The 24,609-nt window shown below is 50.2% G+C and overlaps 11 protein-coding genes across 11 annotated transcripts; 7 read left to right on the forward strand and 4 right to left on the reverse strand.

Moving 5' to 3' along the window:
* Window positions 1-924: 924 nt before the first annotated feature.
* On the forward strand, window positions 925-1,302 carry BU24DRAFT_462892 (uncharacterized protein; the record flags this gene model as incomplete). The annotated part of the gene is made up of 1 exon (XM_033532056.1): window positions 925-1,302. The coding sequence occupies one exon, from the start codon at window positions 925-927 to the stop codon at window positions 1,300-1,302; it is 378 nt and encodes a 125-aa protein (XP_033385112.1).
* Window positions 1,303-1,742: 440 nt separating this feature from the next.
* BU24DRAFT_423126 (uncharacterized protein) lies at window positions 1,743-2,718 on the forward strand. Its single transcript, XM_033528160.1, has one exon. The coding sequence runs from the start codon at window positions 2,071-2,073 to the stop codon at window positions 2,617-2,619; it is 549 nt and encodes a 182-aa protein (XP_033385113.1). The 5' UTR covers window positions 1,743-2,070; the 3' UTR covers window positions 2,620-2,718.
* Window positions 2,719-3,494: 776 nt separating this feature from the next.
* Window positions 3,495-4,044, reverse strand: BU24DRAFT_423129 (uncharacterized protein). Its single transcript, XM_033528161.1, has one exon. It carries the CDS (start codon window positions 3,992-3,994, stop codon window positions 3,782-3,784), a length of 213 nt encoding a protein of 70 aa, XP_033385114.1. The 5' UTR covers window positions 3,995-4,044; the 3' UTR covers window positions 3,495-3,781.
* A 1,380-nt stretch (window positions 4,045-5,424) lies between these two features.
* On the forward strand, window positions 5,425-7,642 carry BU24DRAFT_409847 (uncharacterized protein; the record flags this gene model as incomplete). The annotated part of the gene is made up of 2 exons (XM_033525946.1): window positions 5,425-5,485; window positions 5,652-7,642. The coding sequence occupies 2 exons, from the start codon at window positions 5,425-5,427 to the stop codon at window positions 7,640-7,642; spliced, it is 2,052 nt and encodes a 683-aa protein (XP_033385115.1).
* Window positions 7,643-9,113: 1,471 nt separating this feature from the next.
* Window positions 9,114-11,024, forward strand: BU24DRAFT_433605 (uncharacterized protein; the record flags this gene model as incomplete). Its single annotated transcript, XM_033529983.1, has 1 exon — window positions 9,114-11,024. The coding sequence occupies one exon, from the start codon at window positions 9,114-9,116 to the stop codon at window positions 11,022-11,024; it is 1,911 nt and encodes a 636-aa protein (XP_033385116.1).
* Window positions 11,025-11,348: 324 nt separating this feature from the next.
* On the reverse strand, window positions 11,349-13,955 carry BU24DRAFT_423131 (uncharacterized protein). Its single transcript, XM_033528162.1, has one exon. It carries the CDS (start codon window positions 13,751-13,753, stop codon window positions 11,447-11,449), a length of 2,307 nt encoding a protein of 768 aa, XP_033385117.1. The 5' UTR covers window positions 13,754-13,955; the 3' UTR covers window positions 11,349-11,446.
* Window positions 13,956-14,318: 363 nt separating this feature from the next.
* On the reverse strand, window positions 14,319-16,100 carry BU24DRAFT_392155 (carbohydrate-binding module family 35 protein; the record flags this gene model as incomplete). The annotated part of the gene is made up of 1 exon (XM_033525144.1): window positions 14,319-16,100. Exon 1 carries the CDS (start codon window positions 15,774-15,776, stop codon window positions 14,319-14,321), a length of 1,458 nt encoding a protein of 485 aa, XP_033385118.1. The 5' UTR covers window positions 15,777-16,100.
* Window positions 16,101-17,316: 1,216 nt separating this feature from the next.
* On the forward strand, window positions 17,317-19,837 carry BU24DRAFT_392159 (uncharacterized protein). Its single transcript, XM_033525145.1, has 7 exons — window positions 17,317-18,013; window positions 18,072-18,273; window positions 18,326-18,367; window positions 18,423-18,570; window positions 18,630-18,735; window positions 18,790-19,149; window positions 19,201-19,837. Exons 1-7 carry the CDS (start codon window positions 17,682-17,684, stop codon window positions 19,604-19,606), a joined length of 1,596 nt encoding a protein of 531 aa, XP_033385119.1. The 5' UTR covers window positions 17,317-17,681; the 3' UTR covers window positions 19,607-19,837.
* On the forward strand, window positions 19,757-20,902 carry BU24DRAFT_481385 (uncharacterized protein). Its single transcript, XM_033533169.1, has 2 exons — window positions 19,757-20,109; window positions 20,159-20,902. Exon 2 carries the CDS (start codon window positions 20,194-20,196, stop codon window positions 20,500-20,502), a length of 309 nt encoding a protein of 102 aa, XP_033385120.1. The 5' UTR covers window positions 19,757-20,109; window positions 20,159-20,193; the 3' UTR covers window positions 20,503-20,902.
* A 139-nt stretch (window positions 20,903-21,041) lies between these two features.
* BU24DRAFT_423133 (uncharacterized protein) lies at window positions 21,042-21,803 on the reverse strand. Its single transcript, XM_033528163.1, has one exon. The coding sequence runs from the start codon at window positions 21,639-21,641 to the stop codon at window positions 21,312-21,314; it is 330 nt and encodes a 109-aa protein (XP_033385121.1). The 5' UTR covers window positions 21,642-21,803; the 3' UTR covers window positions 21,042-21,311.
* Window positions 21,804-23,341: 1,538 nt separating this feature from the next.
* On the forward strand, window positions 23,342-24,157 carry BU24DRAFT_317005 (uncharacterized protein; the record flags this gene model as incomplete). The annotated part of the gene is made up of 2 exons (XM_033522889.1): window positions 23,342-23,977; window positions 24,026-24,157. Coding segments are annotated over 2 exons (768 nt in total), but the record flags the coding sequence as incomplete, so codon positions are not given.
* Window positions 24,158-24,609: the final 452 nt, after the last annotated feature.

Below are 24,609 nucleotides of genomic sequence, written 5' to 3' on the forward strand. Positions count from 1 at the left end.
GGGACACGTAGGAAGTAGGGGTTTTTAGATACCTCCCCTATTGGAGGCATCACGTTTGCCCTACTAGACACAATAACGTAGGGGAAGTGTTCATAGACCCGAAAGGGAACCAGATAGCACTATAAATTGAACTATTTATTTATTTATTATTAGCTTTCCGTGATTGAAGTGAATTCTTACTCTTATATGCAAGCATTCACAGTACAACCTGAATGGTGTAGATACTGACAAACCAATTACCATTCTACCTATCTCCAGTAATGCTTCAAGCTTAATATCAATTCTTTCAATTTAATTCGGAGCATTGTAAATTTTCGACGGAGCATTCGTACATACTATTCTACGGACAGGAGCTGGCAGTATGGATATAAAAAGAATCCGTAGTCTCTATCATGCACATGCAACATACAACCAAATCACCGATTTTCCCGCAATTAGGACTAAATGTCTGTCTACGGCTTTTCCTTTCTAAGACACTGTAGACATAGAAAGAACGAATATCTTGCGATATTGAGTTGAGATCTGCTCGGACAATATTCCGAGATCTGCGCGGAGACGGGTCTCTTCATTTCTAGAACTTGATGCTCCTCCAGCGATCAATACGTCCGACACCTGCGACCACGATAATTCAACACCTAACACCGTGTCGCTGGAACCATGAAGTATTTTCTCTATCGGGGATGTACATATAAATGCAAGGTTGTACACTCACTTTCTTTCCTCACCCTCACCACAATCCGGTCTTTGCACTACCCACATTCATTACAGATCAGATCAGTTCACCCACATTCATTATAGAACAGATCAGTTCACCCACACTCATTTACAATTCAAAACAATAAGTCGCTACATACACGACGACCTACTCGACATCAACCAACCCCACCAGTACAAAAAATACCCAAACTCACAAACAAACCCATCATGCAGTTCACTCTCCTCGCCATCTTCGCGGCCACCACTCTCGCATCCCCCATGATGCCCTCCAAGCCTGGATCCGCCGCCCCCAGACGACCCGTAGTCTTCGAAGACGTCTCCGAGTACGCTGCCAAGGGGCCCTCGCATGAACTGAAGTGTCATGTCAACAACGGCATTGTCACCTTGGGATCCAACACGGAGTTCGACTGCAAGACGAGGTTGTTCTGTAATGGCGGTGCGCTTTCGTGGAAGCTGCCGGAGGGGGACGTGGTGGATAGACAGGGGGAGATGGCGAAGTTCATGCCGTGTGCTGGTGTCTGCAAGTGCCTCCCCGCGGAAGAAAAGACTATGAAGGCGATGAAGGAGAAGAAGGTGGCAGCATGAGGGGGTTAGAGGGATCAAAGGGGGGAAGGGGAGGGTTGATGATGTCGATCTGGGGACTGAGGTACTCTACACTATGAGGTTGACCTCTGCTTTATATGAAGTCAATTTGCTGAAGCCAAAATGTCGTGGAGTAGTAGACGGTGCAAAGAAGGATCGGATAGAATAGAAGGAGAATAACACCCATTAATCCAAGCCAAGTTTTCCAATTGAGTATGATATGTAGGAACCACCAACTATCTAGATATTCTACGAGTATGGAGTATTTCTACTGAATTGAATTGCTGGGTGTCTCTCGCCGTGGCGTTTGGGCGTGGAACTAAATCCGTCAACAGTCTTTCTCTCGACGACACTGTAGACATAAAAATGACGGACATTTTCTGATAATGAGTTGAGATCTACTCGGACAATATTCCGAGATCTACGCGGAGACGGAGTTTTTCCTTTCATAGAACTTGATACTCCTCTAGCGATCTATTGATACCTCCGGCACCTACGACCACGAGAATTCAACACCGATGCCGTGCCGTTGGAGCCGAAAAGTTAAGTGTTCTCTTCATTGACGATGTAGATATAAAAGAATGCCTGAATACTCCTCACTTTCTCTCGGCATCCTCACCACCATTCAGTCTTTCCAAAACAGTCTTTGCACTACCCACATTCTTTACAGAACAAACCAGTTCACGCACGTTCATTTGCACAACAATACCAAGTTTCTATACACACAACTGATCTACCCCGATTAACAATCAACCAATCCATTCATCCATAATGCAGCTCTCCCACGCCAGCATCATCGCTATCTTCGCAGCCACCACCCTCGCATCCCCCATCGTCACTCCCGCCGACTCCGAATCCACCACCCTCTCATCCCCAGCCGCCAGACCCTCCGACGCCGAACCGCCCAGCCAACCCTACCAGAGGCGACCCGTCGAGTTCGAAGACTTTGAGCGGGACTACGCTCGCCCGCTCCGCGAAGCCAGCGAGAAGCCCCAGCCTCGCCCGATCCTCAAACCCACCAGGAAGCCCGAGTTGACGTGCGATGCGCCGAAGGATGGAAAGCCGCTCGAATGCGGGTCTGTGTTCATCTGCAAAGGATTCAGAATTGATTTGACTCCCTCGGCGCGGGAGATCGTGGAATCTCCGGAACGCCCAGATGAGGCTACACTAGAGAGGTTCTCTACGTGCTTGAATAACTGTAAATGCGCTACTCCAGGGGGGCCGCAGGGAGAGAAGAAGAAGGTGCAGTGGGCTGAGGACGTCGTGGACAATGAAAAGCTCACCTGGCTAGCGTGGATTAGGAAATGGACATCGCTATAAGCAAGCAAGCAAGCACTTCCAGCCGGGAGTGTCAGTTCGTCTTCAAGCAGTTATCATGCGACGATTCTACGTCCGAATAGCCTAGTGCCGACGCCAAGGAGGGATTGTTGGGGTTGAAGTCTTCGGGGGTAGATCTTGAGGAATAATGATAGAAGAAGGTACGGAGTAGAATGGGAGTGAATATGATGCAATAAGTAATAGCAAAGACCATTATACCAAATCATAAATCATCGTTTCCATCGCATGAAAGATGTAGGAGCCAGTAACTATTCTACGAGTAACTAACTACGGAGCATTATTACTACTCGTAGTGGTGCTATGGAGTATATTGAATGGTTGGGCGTCTATCGCCGTGGCGTTCGGGCGAAGCGGGCGGGTGCATACTCATCCACTCCCACGGAACCTGTACATACAATACCATTCCTAGGCGACTAGAGACAATTCGAACAACGAATGCATGGTAGAAAAGATGTATCTGAGACATATCTCATCATGATTATCACATGGTATGGTAAAGTAGTACACCTCCGTACGGAATACTTGAAACATATCGTGCCCGCGGAGGACTTGTCCATAGTACCCTGTAGTACGGTACGAAGTACCACGATCGAGACTACCGAACTATGCTTGTAGGAGTAATGAGTGGTAGGGTAATGAGATACAATAGTGAGATGGTGAGCGGGTAGGGCATAAACCCCCGTCCCATGCTTCCCCCTTCCCCCCCATGTTTACGTTACTCTTGAGTTCGTGACTAACGTTCAAATGTGCATGTGCATGTGCATGTTCATTTTCTCCTTGTGCTCTTCTATTTCTCTTGTCTTACGCAGTAGTGAACCAACTAGTGTCTTCGATTGGAGCGCCCGCCCACCCGCCGTCGTCGCCGCCGCCGCCCCCGCCGCTAATGCGCAACAATCATTGTCTCTCCCAACACCAACGAGTACCACGGGATTAGTTGGGTGGCACAATGCACAATGAAGAAGCACCTCTTCACGCAATAGTGCGATGATGCCCAGATGGAGGAAGATGGAGGAAGATGGAGAGCTACTGTGCGACCGTTCTCTTCGGATCGGCGGTCCAATAATCACCGGGTGCCTCCACATTCAACTGCACGGAGTAACTCGGTATTGTTTCTTGGTACCTAGATTGATGTCGAATTATGTACCTAGGTATGTGAGTGGAGTTGGCAGGAGACGTTGCAGAAAGCTAAAGGCATTCTTCCAGCGGCTGCGGCGTACCGGCGACTACCAGGGTAGACTAGATGGGACCAAATAGACCATTTACTGTACGGGGTAGTTATCCAATCTACGACATGATCATCGCCTTCATGGGGGAGAGGAGGGAGGGGATGCACCGAGACCGAGACATGGAGAGACATGGAGAGACATGGAGAGACGTGGAGAGACAGAAAAGTTGGGATCGGTGTAAGAGATGCAAATGCAATGCAATGCATCACGACTTGAAGCGCAATTCCTCCCTACAAGAGGCACAAGCACATATGTAGTGAGAGATAGGCGATCCAATAGAGGGCAGGTACCTTGCTAGGTAGTCGTTGTAGTCGTCGTAGTCTCCTAGTCGTGGTCGGGGTTTATCTCTTTGACGATGCTCTCTTTGACAGGACCCCCTCCCCTCCCTCCTCCCCCCAACTAGATAACTAATGGCAATTACTGGCGCTTCTCATACGAACAATTAGTTCGATATTAATTTTAATCAATTCGAGACCTTTCCTCTTCTTCTCCTTGCTGTGCTCTTCCTATCCTTGGGAGTATGTTGCTGTGGGCATCGGGCGGGAATCTTGCAACTAGTGGGCGCCAGGTCCAGGGCGTTTCCCTTTCCTCACCTTCCAATCAAGCCCAGATGCATACAACCCTATGGAATTGTACTACGTACCCTACTGTAGCTAATGATGTAAATGTGTGCAACTCAACTTATGGCATTCAATCAATACTTTTAAACAATAAAAGCACTCGATAGGTTGTATGGATGTTTGTACAATTAGTATGCAGTAGCACCTGAAGCTGAACCCAGAACCGCCATCACCATCCATCCATCCATCCATTTCCCCCCTCCCCCTCCTGCTCCTTCCCCCATGCCATGCCATGCCCTGCCCTGCCCTGCCCTGCCCTGCACCTTCCCATTATTCATTATTCGACGGCAGCAAACAACTCAAGCCAATCACCTCCTTCAGGCCTGACCATGTTCCTTATTCTTTAATCCTCTCTTCCCTCCTCTTTGATGATTCCTTTTTCTCATTCATCTCATCTTCCATTTCCTCTTCGTCTTCGTCTTTCTCTCTCTTCATCTCTTCACCTCCTCCCTCTTCCCCTTCTCCCCTCTCCCGTTCTACGTCAGACATGCTCTACCTCATCTTGCCCTTCACTCTTCACCGTCCCATCAACTCCACCCTCATCGCCCGTCAACGCCCATAGCCTACCTATCTAGCCGTCTTCCAAGTCAATCGCACCTTCGCTAAGGAGCATTCGCTTACCAACCCCCAACGTGATTTTCCGATTCGCGCGCATCAGCTCCCTTTTCGTCTCTCAAACCTTACGACTCCTGTTATTTATTATTGAGCCTCAATCAATTCAATTCAATCTCTTGGCTGCCTCAACCTCATCGGTCAACGGTCAATCCTCGTCTCATCTCATCCTTTCCCTCGCCTTTTCTTCATTACTTCTTTCGTTCACTCTCTACCTTCTGCCTCATACTCAACCACACGTCACACCACTCCACAACCGCACCAGTGCGAACGATACAAAACAAAAGAGGCCCCAATGACACATGACAACGATCTGCTTCCCCCTCACAATGGCTCCCGCCCCGCCAGACCCGTCTGCTCCAACGCACTCGCACCCTGACCATAGTGATGGTAATTACACAAACCCCTCCTTCTCCTCTTCCTCCTCCTCCTCCCAAGTACACATCACGCACAATCGTTCCTACCCCTTCCTTGCCTACGCTTCGCACTAGTGCGCACGTCGCGCCTTCCTCGTCGGCCTTTCTCCGCGCTTGACTGACCATTCCCTTTCCCGCAGCCTCTCAATCCCAACCCGCCACCCGAGTCCGTCGAAGAACGCGCAAACGAGAGGGCCCGCCTCAGCTACAATTCCTCACCGCGACCGACCTTTCCCAATTTAAAGATGAGAATGCGAAACGAAGCGTGCGGTCCCAGGCCATGATCCAGTACCGCTACAAGGCCGATCAGCAGAAACGCAAAAGCAACAAGGACAACCCTCGCCCAGAATCGGAGGAGACATCACCCCAGAGTCAGACCTCCCCCGTCGACACCGCCAGCTCGAGTAGCATCTCTCCCACCTCGACCCGACCGCCCCGTAATGATAGCTTCGATAGCGCCACGAGCCTCGGGAGCATTCCCAGCCAGCTCGCCGTCCCAACCTACAGCTTCAGCCACGGCCCAATGATGGCCGAGGGCTTCCACGACCAACACATATATCCTTCCACCACCGAAGCATGGCAGGGCGTCATTCCTGACGAAGGCTTCTCGGAGGATCCCTGGTTCCTGACACAACCTTCGCAAGCGCCCGTCGTCCCCGCATATCATGACCGCTACAGCCGTGCGTTATCCATCCGCCCACTGAACACACCCGCAAGGCGAGTGCTCGAATACCAGGAGACGCAGGAGCATGAGGAAGCCCATATTCGCATCATCGTGTCCGAGTTCGCAAACTTCCGGCCCATTGGTGACACCGTCGACCCGTTCACAGTGCTGCCCCAATTCGCGAGTCCAGAGCTGAGTTCCGTCTACCTCGTCCGAACCTGCAATCGCGCATTCGTGTCCCGTGCCACCATCGTAAAATGGATACCCGTCATGCTCTCCAACCCGCATCTACTCCTCAGCGCCAACAACATCACCTCCACGTGGTTGGATATGCATGCTGGCTGCTCTGGGGACAGTAAGCGCACGGCCTTGGTCAAGTCGGAGACTATCGGTTGGATCAATGAGAGATTGGGACACCCTGAGCATCAATTTTCGGATGCGACTCTCATGGTCATACTTCACCTCTTAGCTGGCGAAATGTGGTCGTCCAACGAGAAAACTCTACGGATCCACCAAACTGGCATTTCTAGGCTGATCTCCCTTCGTGGAGGTCTAGATTTGATCAGTGCTAACGGTAGCGCTTTGGCAGAAGTGTCTACCTCCTGCGTAGTTCACGCCGACATCATCTGTGAAACGGAGCCCTTGGCCATGTTCAATAACTGGAATCCGCCCGAGGTGGGCCCCCTCGACCAGGACACGCCCATGCCCGAGTCCCCATTATATTGTCCCCGATCTGAACTTTTCACCCTGGCTCAGGATCCCAGGTGCTCCGAACTTACCTACGGTATCCTCTGCGACATGCGCGATCTGACCGACCTCGCCATTGCGCACTACAGAGGACTTGAATCAATGCTTGCGGCGACGCAGACGAGTAGGGATCGTGCAAGAATGATGGAATTCGCATCACAGTACGATGCCAAGGTGGCCGAGATCCAGGCCCGCCTCGCAGACTTGCCCTCTGCCCGCCAACCAGACCAGTCTGTGAGCAATGATTGGGTTTACGAGTCTTGCCGCATTGCCGCTATCATTTATGCTTCTGCCATCATATCGAGGGTCCCTTTCTCGCAAGCTGCAGATCCCGGCCGGGCCATCGTTCTCTCCAATGCCAACATGGCCGCCAATGGCCACCTGATGCACCGGAGGCTCACGGAGGCCCTTTACGAAGTAGTGGAGAGGTCGAACATGGAATCGATATGGGGCAACATGGCGGGCACTCTCTACTGGGTGACTGCCGTGGGGGCAGCAGCTGGTCGTACTCGGCTTACTATCAACATTGCTCAGACACCTTCGCGGACTCAAGCTTATGCAGCGTGGATACGCAGATGTTTGATTATGTTTGCTACACGAGTCATGTTACTGCTCATTTTCGAACATCCTCGATCGATCCTGTTGGCACAGAAGAGACTGGTCAAGATCCAGGAGATCATTGCGGGCGGCGCCACCAACTCGAGACTGTTAGCAACCTGAAAGAAAGAGCTGCGAACCCCATAAACAAAGGTTCTGGGAGCTATATCGCCGTTGCTTTACCTTCTTAGGCATGGTCGCAACGCCCTCCTCTTTGTCCGGTAACTCCGGCTCCCACTGTTCACATGCCACTGCAAGCATCACGTGCCATATTTTGTCTCGCATGGAAATCGGCAGGTGGGAATTTCTTCGGCCGGAGAGATACGAGTCTCGCTATGACATGGCACTCGACTATCATTGTGTCATGGACGGGCGACTCACGATGGCTCAGGCTCTTTCTAGGATGACTCGCTAAAGTTTTCTAGGGAGCCGTGGTCTGGTGTGCAGCCTTGTTGCTGGCGTCGGTCAGATATCGATTTGCACTTTGAAGATGACGGGAAATGTCAGATTCCCCGCTGCATGGAATGCGAGCCACGTTGTTCGATCATGCCACGCCTGCTTACGATTCTGACATCACTAATCCGATCTCTGAGTGATCCTCGTGGAGAGGTCGAGAATGCACAGAAGAAGAATAACAAGAGCCAGCCCCGTTTTGTGAATTTCGTCAATTTCTTTTCTTAATGGCATGGCGCCCGATGTACATTATTGCATGTACGAACTTGAACGCTTTTGTTCGAGACCCTTCGATTCGGATTACGGGCTTCCACAGTCCCGCGCACGAATGACGGAACGGTAGGAAGTACAGGGCCTAGGTGGTAACTCAAACAGGAAATTTCGAGCGCGCATGACTTGCGACCGGCGCGATGCTTGACAGCAGCGAACCCTGAGGCCAAGGCCAAAGACGGGTAGGGCTTAATGGGAAAGCCAAACAAGTTTGTACGATATGGGCATGGCGCCTGTGCAAGTTTCCTAGGTCCGTGTCATAGGTTGTTGGTCATGGTCATAGTAGTGCTGTATTGATTGCCATGTTGGTGGCTCTTTACGCACGGCTTAGGTATTGTCAGGTCCGACAATTGCGTCTTGCGAGCATGGAGTCAGCGTTGACTGCTCTGCGTAGCTAAGTGTGACAGGAACTATCCGTCGACACTGCCAAAAAACAATAAAATCATTGCATCTGTACTTGTACCTGCACCCGTATCGTGTCTGTTCCGCAACTTAGGTTCGATCGCGCGGAGAAAAGCTTCAATCTAATCCCCATGCTTACCCCAGTCAAGTTGCTGACCACGTTCTACACCCGTCCGTACCAATCGTCATTGTCGTACTGGAAGTAATTTCATCATTCGCTACTCGCTACGGGTGCAAAGTGTCCGGTCGACCGTAAAGCAGTGAGCACAGAAGTCCGAGCGCGGCTTCCTTGCGACCCGATTAGCCAGTTTGAAGCCACCACCACCCATCAGGAAGACCGAAGCACCGAGCCTTACCATACGACCTTACGAATCGAGCGACTTATATTTAATTTCTGCCTGCTCGCGAGATGAACCAGACAGAGATTATCGCAATCAGTGTTCTACTCAGTTTCATCGCCCTAGCAATCATGGCCGTGGTATCTCGCATCGCGTGGACTCACCACAAATCCCTCAAGGACTCGAACTACGCAAACGAACATACAGTCGATATGAACCATGATCCCAAATACAGCTCTTTTCAATTTGACAACTCCTGGAAGAGGAAGTTGAGTACCAAGCAGAATAAGGGTCACTGGGTCCCCACTCTCTCTGGCATGATCAAGGCTGGGGATGAAGCCGTCTACAGCTCGTCGCTCTTCCATCAGCTCGTCGCTCTCCCTGGAGAGATCACCCTTCAGATGCTGAATAATGCATTCGCAGAAGAATTGAAGAAGAAGCCTGCCGCAGCACGAGCCGAGCTTTCACAAGATATCGCGAAGTTCATCTCCGCTACAACTCATACTCGTAGCCGCAGGAGATCGCGCGAATCGTTCGGTCAGGAACCTAAGCAAGAGCCCGCTGGAAGGCATCGGTCCCGGTCCTCTATCGATATACTGGAGCGAGGCCTCAGTCGCTCAACTTCCAGGTCCAAGAAGTCGAACGACATCCTCGTCGGCACATGCAACCCGGTACCGTCATCCCAAGGGAAGGCGATCAATTCCTGGGCCCATGATCTCCGTCCAGGGAGTCTCGACGGCAAGTCAAACATCATCGTCACTCCACCCGAGCTCGCCGCACTGGCTATCACTCTTGGTATCCAACCCGAGTTTATGCATGACTTGAGCGGTCAAACAGAACGCAAGAACCCGGTGGTGCACGGCAACGGTGCGTTTGGCATTTCCATGCATGCGGTCCCGACCGTAGACGAACGATACCAAATAACTCTCACACAATTCAAGCGAAAGATCTCACAGCTTCCCGCGCGTGGATCCGGCTTCTCGACATTGTACGCCAAACACCTGGCGTCTGGTTCCCTTCCATTCCTCCAGGACGAGAGGGCCGTCAACTCCATCTTGGTCACCGGCGAGACTCTCCATGCACTCAAAGAGGGTTCGAGTGTCCATTTCGAACCATCGTTGTCCGACTCGAAGGCGGCGAACTTCCTTCAAAGTCTTCCAAGCTCCCGACAGTCTCGATTCTTTGCTCTCGCCCCATCGACGAACTCAAATTCCTCGACATCACTTCTACTCCATGCCATCACAGCGATGCCGTTCAGCGGCGGCCTCGTTCCCATCGCCTCTGCACCCCTAGTAGATACTGTGCAATTCGTTACATCGGCCGGCCTTCCCGCTGCTCGCCTCCTTCAGCGATTAGATGCACTTGTCGACAAGGTCAACCGCCACTCTCCCCATCTTCAGCTTTTTGGTCCGCTATTCGATGACGAAAACGCTGGCCTCCGCGTCCGTGTCGATGAACGCCTTAACAAGCTCGCCACCGATCCCACCGCCTCAGAACCCATCATCGACAAGGCGGCACGCATGCACCGCTACACCACGCTCCTAGAACGTCTCATGGCCCTCGTCCCAGACACCACCCCCGCAGAAGTCCTCATCGCCGTCCGCGAGGCCCTACAACGGGACATCGAACACAGCTATCAAGATGCCCGAGCCGCCCACAACAACCCCGACATCGCGACCACAATGGCCGAATTCATGTCCCTCCCCCGTCGCTGCCACCTCTCCAACCCAGCCTCGACCACCACCTCCATCCCCACGCTCTCCCCCGTCTCATCGCCATCGTGCAGCCCCACGACCCCCAAATCCGGCACCTGGTCCCCGCGCCGATCCAGCACGACCTTCCCGCCCCACAACCTCGGAAAGCAGGTCGAATCCATACTCAAAGCCAGCCTGCCTCTCTCCGTCGAGACTATCGCAGTCGTGGCGCGCCTCGTGCTCGTCGCGTGGACGCTCAGCGTCGAGCGCGTGGCGTGGGAGGATAGCGACGAGGGGGTGAGGCTGCCGGCGGTAGAGGAGCTGCCCGAGGTGATGGCTATGCGATGATTGTCTTCTCTCCTTTTTTCTTCTTCCTCTCCTTTCTTTGCTTTTTCTTGCCCCTTTCGATTGGTTGTTGTTGCCTGTTGTTGTACTATTAGTGCTTGTGCGATTAGCGGAGGCGTTTTCTTCTTCTTTTCAAGGTTTGAGGTTTGGAGTTTTCATGGTTTTGGATGTTTTGGAGTCTTTGGGAAGGGAGTTTGGGGTGGCGTATTGGATTGGATGTGGGATATGAGTTAATGGCATTTTGTGAGAGTAGTACCTATTATAAGAGGATTATGAGTAACTTGAATGAAATGAGATCAAACAAAATGATGAAATATGGTTCTGATATTCACGGTAAATCGTTGTCACAAGCGAACTATGTGCTATAAAAAAAATATACATGTATGTAGGTATGTATTGCCCTGTCTATCCAATAGGTACACACTCTAATCCCCCATGACCTCCAACCCCCGACAAACGCCCACCCACCCATCCTGCATCGCCTTCCACACCTTCTCCGTCTTCTCCTCCTCGGCACAATCCCTCTTCCTCTCCCTCCTCTCCAGACTATCGCCCGTGCCCTCCGCCACGTTCACCGTATCCACGCCCCCGGATTTCCGCTCCCGGCTCCCGAGGCGTCGGTGCGCAGCACCGCGGGCGATCAGCGTGTCGGTCTTGAGGCCCTTGCCGTCGAGCTCGCCCTTCACTTCGTAGCCCCTGCGCACGGGGCCGTGGATCGTCGCCGGCGTGATGAGCGTGGAGTCGAGGAGTGCGTGCCAGCGGGAGAGGTACATGCCTGGTCCGTGGGTCGTTCCCTTTGCGTGCGGGGCCTTGGGACTGGTGGGGGGAGAGGTGGCTGGTGGGTGGCGGTTCGTGAGGTCGTCTTTGTCTTTGGTGGTGTTGTTGTCGTAGGATGTAGTGGTTGAGGTTGCGGTTGAGGGGGAGGACACGAGGATGGTTTTCAGGCGCGACCGTGAGGTCGATTTCAGGTGTTGGAGGTGCTTTGCGTGCTGGTCGAGCTGCGCGGTGAGGTCTTTCTGCTTGTCGGCGGGGAGGGAGGAGAAGATGGCGTGGAGGGGCGCCGTCATGTTGCCTGCGGCGGCTTCGCCCCGGTCGTCGGATGAGGCTGCGAGGACGTCTGGATCGTGGACGCGGAACTCGGACGCGATGTCTTTCGCGTAGACGAGGTACTGGTTTGCGAGCTCCGGTGCGTTCTTGCAGACTTGGTGCAGGAACTTGTGGCACGATGGCGCGTGCTTGCGGAGGAGCTGGACGTAGTCTTCGACTTTGGGGATGCTGTCTGGGTGGTAGCCGGATAGGGAGTCGGTGATGCTGGCTGGTGTCTCGGTGTCTTGGTCCGGGTTGTGATGGGGGGATGTGGACCGGCTGTTCGATTTTGAACTTGGTCTGCTTCCACTGTTATTGCGGCTGTGGAGCTTCTTGGGCTTCGAGATCTTAATAAGGTCGTTGAGGAAGTTCTCAGCGTCTGTGATTGTGTCGGAGAGGTTGACTGCGTTGTGGACGTTTCGAATGACGGGGTCGAAGGCGGAGACAAGGTCGCGCAGAGCCGATGTGAGCAGGTCGGGCTGCATCTTGCAGAAAATCTTAGTGAGCTCCTCTCTGTCGCGGATAGAGAGCAGTGTGCTGTAGTACTCCATTGCGATGTCATGCTGATGTTCAGTCAATGACTCTAACTCTATGGGTGTCTCGGCTGTTGTAAGAATAACGGCGATGATGGATTTCGATTCCGCGATGGAGATATTCCGAGCTGCCTCGTGTTGATCCCTTGGTGCATACACATAGCTTTTGATGGCTTTGAACACCTTCCTCTCGGGAGCATCTCGTTGCGACTCGAGCTTCTGGGCACGACGCTGGAATTCAGAGGTATCCCAAGCCATGACAGTCGAAAGAATTTGCTGCATCAGATTCATGCCGTCATTTGCGTTGTTGGTAAGACCAAACCAGTTGGTCACCGCAGTGACGGAAATCTTGGTCAAGACCAGCCTGACCATCCCGTTTATCATAGTGGCAGCGTTTCCGACGCGAAGCGTCTGTCTGACGAGACCGTATGGGATAAGGCGGTGAACGTTCTCGATAAGTCGGATCATGTACTGGCCATCTGGAGACATGATAAAAGTATGGTGTAGGAAGGAGGCAAGGTTGAGGATAATGTATTCGTGCGCAGCTTGGATCAAACTTGAGTGGTCTTCGAGATTTCCTGTTTCGCCCGTCTTCTTGAATGCCTCGTCCAGCAGGTTTCCATATATGGCTTCTCTCATTGCGTCGTCCCATGCGCGCAATAGATCTTCTGGTTTGCTCCTGTCGTACTCGTTGTCCTCGGATGTCCCACTTTCGCTCTGTCCCACTGGATATCCGCCCAGCATGCCCCGCGCAACGTATTCCAGAAGAGCACTAATAGCAGTTGCAAGTGCTTTCCGAGCGCCGATGGCTCCCTTATCGTAACTCTCGCTCAGCTCTGCCTCCCCTAGTTTCATTACCAACGCTTTAACCTTCTCTTGCCAGAATTCTAGGCTGATATCCTTCAGTCCTGGAAGTTGCAGGGCAAATTTATTGACCATGTTCTGCAACAGCGGGGACGTGGTTTGTACTCCATCTTCCTTGCGGAACGGATATCCGTATGTCGTTATCGCTTTGGGGTATTTGAATGCCTCGATCTCGGAGTAGAGCTGGTGGTGGATCAGAACATCGAAGAGAGCGTGTGTCTGCGCGGCCGTGAGAGGTGGAGATGTCATGATGGAGGGGTATGGGGCATTCTCCGGCGAGAATGCAGGTTGGGTTGGGTTATGGTGAAGATATACTGTGGGTTGGAGGTGTATGTTTGTGTAAAGAGACCATCATCGACGACAGCGCACCCGTAACCTTCGTATGGTTTGCTGCCCTCGTTAGTCTGTGGGACGCGATAGTCGTAGTTCGGCGTGGGCGATGGAGGTCCCGACTCCCGAGGAGATGGCAACGTCATCGGTGAGGCTGTGGTGGCTGAGAATTTCTCTTCATCTGCGTTACATAAGCGAGGTTGAAGATCCGCCAATCACCAAATAGTTTCAGCTTTCTACGCATTTATGCTTGTGTTGACTAGGTACCCTTTTCTATAAAGAATAAGATTATTGGCATTGATATCTTCTTCTCAGCTTAAAGCCTTGAATAGGGCACTCTTAGCTTGCATTGATGACCTGCCAGATCATGAGTTCCAAGCGTATACATCTTCAAGCATAAGGAGGAGTTCGATTGGAATTCATTTCATTACATATAAGGCTAACTATTCATTTACATTGATCAGCGCCCTTCAGCTGCCGCCTCTCAATAGCCACTTTTCGACTCTGGCGGGTAGACAACAATTCTATCAAGATCTGCACCCTTGGTATCGAATCCATTCCATAATCCACCAACCGTGATGGTATTGTTGCTTCCCTTGTTCAGAGTCAATTCTAAGGGGGTTGAGAGTATTATTCCCTTGTGTGTATCACGCTGGAACAACGTCTGAACATCGTCCTTCTTTCCGTTCACGACAACACTGCTGATACGTCGTAGCTGCCAGGTGCCATTGATGCGATCGGGCGTGCCACCGGGCTGGTCGCCGAAACCCATGTCGTCGATGTTTTGGTAGTAGAAGCTTATCCATTGCGGGACGCCGGCCCCCTCAATGCCTGAGAAGGTCACAGTGGAGTCGTTGCCGTAGATGCCAGTGGCAATGACGCCGTTGCTCGCGAAATTCGCCTCTTGGTGGAATGCTTCACCAGCAGTCTCGGCGTCGGATGCAAAGTATGGCTTGCCCTCGATGGGTGTAACCTCCCCAGACTTGACATCAAGGTCATACACATCATACCAATCAACGCTAAGGTCCTTCTTCTCGTCATCGATGGTCATGGGCAGCCAGATGTAGCGAGACTCCCACAAGCTGTTGCTGTCCCACTGGTCGCCCATGTACAGATAGGTAGTCTTCTCCGTGCCGTTGATGCGGATTGAAAAGCCAGACTGCGAGTTGTATGTTCGAGTATTCAAAGGCGAGACAATCCATGGCTGCGACCAAGGTCCCTCGAGCTTGTCAGCGCGAAACGCCACGACGTTATTCGGCCTGTATCCAGTCTTGTGCGACATCAATGCATAGTAGCTCTGTTCGGTCTGGATGATGGTAGGCGCTTCAAGATCGTATTTGTCGAACCGGTGCACGACCTCAGTGAGGTTCTGAACCGCAGTGTCGTATGCCGTGAGGTAGACATCGCGGCCCTCACGACGGTCACCATTCGAGTAAAGGGAGTAGCTTCGGCCGTCTTTGTAATCGGTAAAGATACCGAAATCCTGACTCCAATTGCCCAATGGAGAGATCGCACCCTCGAACTCGTAGGGTCCCTGTGGGCTATCGCTCGTCGCGAAACCCTGCAGCAGCAGCGAATACTTGGAGTCATCCGCATGCCAATGCATATGCCATTTCCCAGTCTCTTCGCTGTAGACGACTTTCGGGCGTTGAATGATGTGCTTAGGTGCGATATAAGGATGTCCCTCGATGGGCTCGAGCGCAAGGCCGTGGTGTTCCCATGTCGCAAGATCGGTCGAAGAGTAGACGGAGACACCGCCGCCTTCAACTTGACCCTGAACTTTGTACTCGCCAAAAAGCCAGAAAGTACCGTTCGAATCGAGGGTCACGCAGCCAGCGTGGGCATTGACCAATTCGCCGGCAGTGTCGCGCCAGCGGCCGCCAGGTACGATGTACTTCGCTGACACCACGGCCGCGAGCAATGAGACAACAGAGAAAATCATGGTGAAGGTACGACTCCAGATTCACTGCGGAAGCTAAATTTTTTCTCAATTGCCCCTGGACTTTATTTGTACAACCAGAAAACCCATCTCCGCATAAATTGCGCCGAGGCCTATAGTCGGTGTACTTTACCCCGAACCCCAAGTCCGCCAAGACGATCTATATTGCGGGGATGAGGCTTTGCTTGGGGTATTCTCCGGATCGTCATCGATAATTTCCATGGTATAAGCTAGGTTTTTGCAGAGGATTGGTGGACGTTGATGATGTCGTGTCGGCCCATGGAGTGACCTGTTCCTAGCCTGGGGTAAGCCAAGCTGCGAGGAACAATTCGCGTCCGTTTCTCGTCGCGTTTCTGCGTTCAGCCTATGCTTGGGTACGGAGGCTAAACATAGATGGCAGTGCTTCCATTAATTGAATTTGTACTCGTGCATCCTTCCGCCTGCTATTGCTTGGAGATTTCTTGGGGTTGCGTCTTTTCAAACTATCACGTGGTTATGGTATACACAGTAGGGACCATCGAAGAGGTTGGAGCAATTGCGTCATCGCCTGTAGCTCAAGTCTATACGTGAATTTTTACGAAAATAGTAGCATCAGGTCATGTCTTTGCCCTAGTTGTGGACTTAGAGATGACAGAGAGTGGTCGTAGACGTTTAATGTTGAAATTGTAGTGTTTCAATCAGACGGGTATAGCGATATCCCAATAGACCGTATGGAAAAGGGAAAAGGATTGCATTCAAAGCCACAACAACATTGAACATTAGTACATAGGCCACTAACTTCATTATAGAGAAAACGAGTCCACTATTTTACCTCAACGGACGATTGCAGTTGGGCAACCGTACAAATAACGATTCAGGTACGCAACTACGCGTGGACCCTTGTGTGGATAGCTCTCTCTTGATTGGCCAGGATATCAATAGGCAAGGATTTTCGCGAAGAAGAAGTGTAATCAGCTCAGTAGACATGCACACGTTGGCTGGCTTTTCGAGTACGTATATGTTCATTGAACAATGTGAATGAGCTGCAGTTGCGTAAATGTAGTTTTTAACTACGACTGGTAGGAGTCGCATGCACAACAATGTATGTGACGACTAGTAGAGAGCTACAAACTGGATGGGAATGAGATTAGTCTTATGAGACACACTCTCGACTCGGAGAACAACACAAGGCCAACCGCACGATTCGACTGTGACAATCTGCTTCCCAGCACTACGGATGGCGGCCATGTCATCATCTGCATGTGGGCAAATCCAGACGGGTGCCTGTTGAAAGATTCTGTCTGAGGCGTTGCGGCACGAGACGGATCTATCACGCAATTTGCTAAGCAAGTACGGAGTGCGAATCTTTGATCTATATTGCGTCGTCGCAGTCCGAAGTCATACGAGTGGCTTCATGTAAACGGTCAATTAGAAGCACTTTAAACCTTTGGAGCGAAGAGAAACATGATCGCCGTTGGCGTGGCAATTTCAAATTAATTAGCGCAGCCACTCGCGGATCACTGTTGGCCAAGGATTGTTTAACGTTCTTGACGTGGGGAATCAAGGTGGCCCAGCCGTCGTCAAGAACAATCAAGACTGCACAAGCAACTCACTAGCTTCATAAGTTGCGATCTGGCAAAAAGATTCATAATATCGAGACTCATTGCAATTTCAACTTTTTATCGTCAATTAAACTGCTAGAAAAGGGTTCAAAGGCATAATGTCTTTGTGAGCTCTGATGCCATTCCAACAGGAATACGAATCACGTCATTCGCTAGTTTTTCCAGTGCAACGCTATGCTGTAATACCAACTTGCTGCTGAAGGAAGGTCGACCAGATCCCTCACGGCGACCGTAAATCTTCTTAAATAGAGGATTTCCTCTGCAAGATCGCCAACCGCGGACTCTCCTACAGACCCTTTTACACAAGATGGATCCCTCTCCCGATAAGCCTGGCCTCGTGCCCACTGATACGAAAACCAGCAGCCCCTCTAGGGCTGAATACGAGGCTAGCCTTCATGCACGAAAGCATGACAAGCTCAACCGAGCCTTGTCAAATCGACAAGTCCAGATGATTGCGATAGGCGGCACGATTGGTACCGGATTGTTTCTTGGCACTGGCAAGGCTCTCGCAACTGGTGGACCGGCTTCGCTATTGATATGTTATCTGATCGTTGGTGTGATTATTTACATCACCATGCTTAGTCTTGGAGAGATGGCAGCGTTCATGCCTATTGCGGGCAGTTTCTGTACCTACTCTACGTGAGAATGACCCATGGATGAACCTTTCATTGACTTCAAGCTGACCTTACTCTGCTAGACGCTTTGTTGATGAGGCTCTCGGCTTCGCGCTGACCTGGAACTATTGGTTCAACGATGCTGTTAGTACGGCATCAGATCTAGTTGCAGTTCAATTGGTATTGAAGTACTGGTCGGACAATTTTCCCGGTTGGGCCATCAGTTTGGTCTTCTGGGTTTTCCTTATGGCATGCAACATAGCCAGCGTGAGATTATACGGCGAGGTGATTAATGGTCGTCCAATTAGAGCTACCATAAGCTAACATGGGTCCATAGATCGAGTACTGGCTGAGTATTCTTAAAGTCATAACCATTTTTGTATGTTGTTCCTTATCACAGCCCCAATGTCGAACCGCTTGTTAATTTGTAACAGGTGTTTATCATTCTTGGTGGTGCAGTAAACGCTGGAGGCAACACCGAAGGTCATTACATCGGCGGAGAGAACTGGCGCATCCCTGGCGCTCCATTTGTTGATGGGATTGGAGGTTTTGCTTCTGTGTTTGTCACTGCAGCCTTCGCATGTAAGTACCATGACTATTTCGGTTGTACCTCGATGCCCTTATTAACGCAATAATTCCAGATGGCGGCACCGAGAGCATTGCGATCACAGCAGGCGAGACCAAGAATCCTGCGAAAAATCTTCCCCGGGTAGTCAAGAATGTCTTTTGGAGAATTCTTTTCTTCTAGTAAGTCTTCTTCCGCGGTATTGAGATCGAGGGGCTCATACTGACTACCTACAGTGTCCTCGCAAGCGTTATTATTGGCTTGAACGTTCCTTACAACTACCCCAATCTGAGCACGAAAACCTCACGAACGTCGCCTTTCACCATCGTTTTCCAGATGGCCGGTGCCCATTCTGCAGGTAGCGTCATCAATGCAGTCATCCTGACCAGCGTCATCAGTGCTGGCAACCACGCTTTGTTCGCCGGTGCTCGCTTGATGTATACTCTGGCAGTTGAAGGCCACGCGCCGGCATGTTTCGGCAAGCTCAACCGGCAACGAGTCCCTTGGGTTGGCGTGCTTCTCACCGGTGCGATTTCCGCATTGTGCTTTGGTGCAAGCTTTATTGGTGCTGGTGACCTCTGGAACTGGCTTCAGAAGTAAGTCATATCTATACTACTCTAACATCAAACCATGCTGATTACTGTTAGCATCGTTGGCGTTTCAAACCAACTGAGTTGGATATCCATTGGCTTAACCTCGATCCGTTTCCGAGCTGCATTGAAAGCTCAAGGCAAGACGCACCTTCTGCCTTTCCGCAACTGGACCTATCCCGTAGGCCCTTACTTTTGCGTTATTCTCAACATCTTTCTGGTTCTGGTACAGGGCTGGAAGTGTTTCAGCCCCACATTCAAAGCGGTCGACTTCGTCAGCTATTACATTGAAATTGCTATTATGCTTCTCATGTACGTTGGCTGGAAGGTCGTCAAGAGGACAAAAATCGTTAGGCTCAGTGAGATGGATCTTGAGACAGATACCTACACGATTGAAGTAGAGCACGCTTCGTCTATTGAAAAGGTTCCTATCTGGAGGAAAGCGCTAAATTGGCTTGCATAGAAATTAGCAAATTACTCGAGCGTACGCCAAAACTGTTGTTAGCTATTCATACTTTTCTGAACTCTACCCTCTATATATGGAAAGATGCGAAATGGAGAACTAGCTGCTTCCTCAGTGTGAGAGCGACGTCGCCTGGAATGTAAGAATATGGAAAGGTAATTCTGCTTTGAACATCCTGTAAGGTGAATATAATCGCTAGCAACAGCGTTGAACAGTAGAGTGATACTGTAGAGATATGGAAATCGGGGAGGGGCCCTGACAATAAGCCCCAATGCCCCGCTGAGAGCAAACACCACCATCTTATCCCCTCGGCATACCCATTATACCATGATCTTCACCAAGAAACCAACATATCATTGTTTGTCTTATTGTTTTCGCCTTGTTACTAGCCGACAGAGAAGAATCGTATAGACATTTTTTAAAAATTGGGTTTGAACCTCCGTGAAAGCGCAAGGGCCTGAGCCATTTTACGCAGGAAGAAACAGATGCCAACGCTGCTAAAGGTCAGTATTCAAAGCCAGCCACATCCTACAATTGCTTATCATTCTGCAGGTAGTACTGCAATATACGATTTCAACTTTTCTCTTATGGGAAACAATGCCGAACACACGGTTGTCAAGTCTGGCGACAAGGGCAAACAACGGCGGGAGAATGAGGCAGCAGTGCTTCGCCTTGCTGAACAACTTGGGCTTCCGACACCACGGGTCCGCGAGCTCAAAGAATGTGTTATAGACGGCAAGTCCGAGATTTTGATAAGGATGGACAACATCGAAGGTCAAACACTGAAAACCGCCTGGCTAATCTTTTCGCCGTACGAGAAGCATGACGTTTACGGGCAGCTCCGCGATATCTTGGACGAGATGCGCGCGAAGTCCGATGGCCTGGTACCACCATAGGATCTCTGAATGACCGCGAGACTATGCAATGCCGTCTGTACGGTGTCAAAAACGGTGATCCATTTCGAATGGAAGAAGAGCTAAGTGAGTTCATCCTTGACATCCATCACCTCACACCAATACCGGTGCGAGATACACTCGTGAAGCACCTCCGCGCGGATCGTAGTATCGTCTTGCCGAATGGTCACATACATCAAGGTAACATCACCATAAAGTAGGGGAAGGTAACGGGACTGTTGGACTGGGGATTTGCTGGTTGGTAACCCGAGTATTGGGACTATATTAACTTCTGTAACATAAATGCAACGCATGAACATTGGCCGGAATATGCTAAAGAGATTTGTTTTCAGATACCTGTGATAATGAACTACTATTTCATTTGGCGCTCGGTAGAATTCAGGTTGGTTAGATTCTAATTTATGGCAACTTGACGTCCTCCTTTTCGAATAATCTCCCGGTACGACCGCATCAAGCTCTATTAGTTTTGATCTACTCAATGTTGGCAATCATAATAGGGAGATGTCTTCCTGAAAGGTGTTTGCAGTAGAAAGAATTGGGTAACTAGTTCTTGGAATCTTTCATCACATGGTTATCATTCAAACTCCTAAACAACTACCTCAGTACAATTGCTCCAAGGATCCGAAAGTAGCAATCATAGCTTCACATAGCTTCACATATGCCTACACTCTCAGTATATGTAAACCGAAACGGAGGCCAAAGACCTCCACAATTCCTGCATCCCATTGGCTTTGCGCATTGAAGGCTGTCTAGTGCAGCCTAACATCCCCCGTGACATTACCATGTGTCGACTACGGGATGATCGGAACCACCACAGGCACTGTCATGCAATGAGGCTCGTTGATATTGGCAGGTGTTCCACAAATTCTGGCCATTTCCACCTTCGTTGGGTAATGCCGTTTTGGAGAGAAAAGAGGGGCACATGTAAATATGCAGATCGGCTCGTATCGTACAATGTATGCGACCATGAGAAGTAAGAGCACGAACAAGATAATGATGTAAGGCTTCAGAGATCTAGGTGTGGATGAACTTTGAGCTGTACGGGTTGGGCTATCGCTTTGTTGTTCATTCTTGCAATCGTGATTGGAGGCCTTGCCACCGTGTTGTTTTTCATCGGACATGGTGCAATCTGACAAGCTTGCGGCGAGACGATATGGATGCGTCTGTTGCTCGGGCCACCCAGGGCTAGAAAGTAGTCGCTAAAGTCACAGCAACTAGTGGTTTAAGCTGTGGTATGTTCGAAGCTCAAGTCTGGTGAAATGATCTTGTGAGTGAGATGTTCAATGAATCATTATGAATGCAAATGTCGGGGCTGAGGGGCGTGGCTGAGGGGCGTGGCCAGAAGGATGCGCGTCCGTGCGTGAACATCTTCCCTGACCGTCAGGAAACGTTCCCAAGGCTACAACTGTGCCACAGCTATAATTTGGCGAAGACATTATTCAACTTTTAAGGGGTGAAAATGTGGTTTTCAGGAGCAATTTCAAGTACAAAACAGACTGGAAGCTAGCAGGCGGCTACCCCGAAGTGCCTGTATCCGTCTCGCGAAAGTGGTTGCTCGAAACAGGATCTAACCGCGTCCTATTTCATCAAGGTTATTGGCACATACATGTTCCAAATTTGCAAATATAGGAATGTAAGCCAGTCAGGTTGATACAACCTTTAGTTACTTCACAAACCCCCATTTGGACTGCATGCCGACGAGAATGTGCCGATTATCGACCTCAAGCTTTACGTTCGCGAGGAAAACAAAATTTATGAACTTCAAGACTTCAGAGCCTCAAAATTCCTAAATGCTACCTTATGTGAAAACAAATTTCATCGCGTTAGACAGAATGATGACAACTAGGGTTCACGTGCGTTGGCCAACCGATTCCAAGACAAAAATCATCAACATGCATCCAATCCTTGCGCTCGCATACAGTCATATGTACGGCAATGACGCTGAACAGTCGAAGATGCTTCTCCCAATCATAGACGATCAAACGCTGACCATTCAAAGAGTTAATAATACCAGCATTATGCCCAGCGACTCATCAATGAAGAGACTCGGCACGGAGCTTACACAATTGACGATGTACTTTCATACCAGACTCGGACTATCTGAAATAATATACATTGAGCCCTTGCAGCGGCTATGAAGCAGGGATTAGATGTCCCAGCATGACTCCACCCCACCTTCGACATTGGCGCTGAAGCTTGGGGAATCAATGTAAATTGCCTTGGTCTCCGAGGGCAATTATCTCATTCGCTGTTTAGACGTTGATTCAACATCAAACTGATATGCCATCATGGTTAGTAAAACTACAAAGTCTAGTTCCGATGGGACCGAATGAAAAGGTTCATCCACGACTAGAGTTCAATTCATGTTGAACTTCCTATCTGGAGATTCCGATAGCCCATCGCGGCCCGGGCGCTCGGTTAAAGTGAAGTGCATGCCATGATGTCCAAGAGCCATGGCACGAATTCCGGCTGTCTAGTATGTCTAAGAAAGGAATGCTCTACAGGGAGAACATTATGAAAACAGATTCGCTCGATGCATGAAGGAGTATTATTGTATTGTGTAGTCTACTCTCAGTTAGATCCAGACCAAAACATATGATCAAGGATGCATCGAGTACGAGGTAGACACGGGTAAATTTAGAGATATGTAACTCTTTTACTGTGTAGTTCTCAGTCTTTTATAATATTGAGTGATCCTGTAAAAACATATCTTCTTTACCAATTTTTCCCTCTCTCTGGGCCCTTTCCCCTCTTGCTTATCTGTATCTACCCCTCTTAACTTCCTTCTATCTTCTTGTGCAATATGGCATTTATACTTGCATTGTTGACTCTAGCCGTAGTGGCTCCTGTAACTGCATTGCCCTTGAGTCTCAGACAGGAGCATTGCAGCACGACCTGGAGCTATAGGCCAGGTAGCGGTAGAGACTATGCCCCGCCAGGAAACTACCGAGCGTTCAATCTCAATAATTGTGAAGCACAACTTAGCTTCAACAAGGATCAATACGTTTCTATACAATGGGCCTTTGAGGCGACCTATGCTGATGGGAGTCGCGCAGAACATAAGCCATTCCGTGACTTTGATACCTTCGGAGTCAGCGACACATTCTATCCTTACCTTGGGAATAACTTCATCACACGTTATCCAGGAAGCTCGGCGTTCACTGCAGTGCACGAGTTCGTCAATGTTTGCAAGGGTGGGCAATCCCCAGTCTCATGGAGGTTCTACACCACCGCATCCTCCTGTTTCACGTCTCCCAGAATATCGGCAGTGGGCGGTGTGTCTCGTCCAACAAAGGTAGCTAGTGTCTCATTGCGAAGAGTCAACGATGCAGGCGACTTTCGAGTTAGCTGGTCCCCAGTCTCGGGAGCTACTGCATACTCTGTCATTGTCCAATACCCCACTGGAACCGACGAGATTGGAAGACCATATCTTAACGTAAGAGGCGCGCGTATTCAGGTGAGCCTCTCTAAACAGATTTTAGTTGCTTTTTTAATTGATTGCTAGGGAACGACAACTGAGATACCGACAACGGACCGGAGAAAGGACGTTTCACGAGACGTCATTGTTCATGCCGTTGATTCTGCAGGAGTTTGGTCTTTGACTAAAGATGTTCCCTCAGTCATAGCGAGTTGGTAGATGCCTGTTCTTTGCTACGCAATTGAGGAGTGGAGGGTAATTTGGGGTACCTTTCAAGATGTTGCGAAATTTGTCTGGTATTACTGGTGTCATGTGAGTTTTAGACATATTTCCGCAGATAGTAGCAATGTGATAAGTGAGCATGGAGAAACTAAGATCTTGGCCTTGTAGCGTTGTCATTACACCAAGCCACATTGGAAGCCCATCATGCGAATCAACTAACGATGGCCGCATTCGAGTTTGTAAGAACTTTGTTATGCCACAAAACTGCTTATTTTATCTAGTTAGGCGTAAGATGGAGATTACTCCTTTCTTGTAACGCATTGCTCGTGACAAGTCGACAATCGTCATCTGAAGAACATACAAACCGCGCACTAATATTTCCGAGGATACTATACGGACTAATCCGAACCCAACCGGCACTTCAGTCGCTTCAGGTTGATCTGTATCCT

This window comes from Aaosphaeria arxii (assembly GCF_010015735.1).
Source record: "Aaosphaeria arxii CBS 175.79 unplaced genomic scaffold BU24scaffold_4, whole genome shotgun sequence".
NCBI classification, from domain to species: Eukaryota; Fungi; Ascomycota; class Dothideomycetes; order Pleosporales; genus Aaosphaeria; species Aaosphaeria arxii.

Excerpts from the sequence above, each read along its gene's own strand:
- BU24DRAFT_423126 (XM_033528160.1), top strand. The coding sequence starts at position 2,071 with ATGCAGCTCTCCCACGCCAGCATCATCGCTATCTTCGCAGCCACCACC.
- BU24DRAFT_423131 (XM_033528162.1), bottom strand. The coding sequence starts at position 13,753 with ATGACATCTCCACCTCTCACGGCCGCGCAGACACACGCTCTCTTCGAT.
- BU24DRAFT_423129 (XM_033528161.1), bottom strand. The coding sequence starts at position 3,994 with ATGTCTCTCCATGTCTCGGTCTCGGTGCATCCCCTCCCTCCTCTCCCC.
- BU24DRAFT_392159 (XM_033525145.1), top strand. The coding sequence starts at position 17,682 with ATGGATCCCTCTCCCGATAAGCCTGGCCTCGTGCCCACTGATACGAAA. Across the intron at positions 18,014-18,071 it reads AGTTTCTGTACCTACTCTAC|ACGCTTTGTTGATGAGGCTC; the intron begins GTGAGAATGACC and ends TTACTCTGCTAG. Across the intron at positions 18,571-18,629 it reads TGTCACTGCAGCCTTCGCAT|ATGGCGGCACCGAGAGCATT; the intron begins GTAAGTACCATG and ends CAATAATTCCAG.
- BU24DRAFT_481385 (XM_033533169.1), top strand. The coding sequence starts at position 20,194 with ATGGGAAACAATGCCGAACACACGGTTGTCAAGTCTGGCGACAAGGGC.
- BU24DRAFT_423133 (XM_033528163.1), bottom strand. The coding sequence starts at position 21,641 with ATGTCCGATGAAAAACAACACGGTGGCAAGGCCTCCAATCACGATTGC.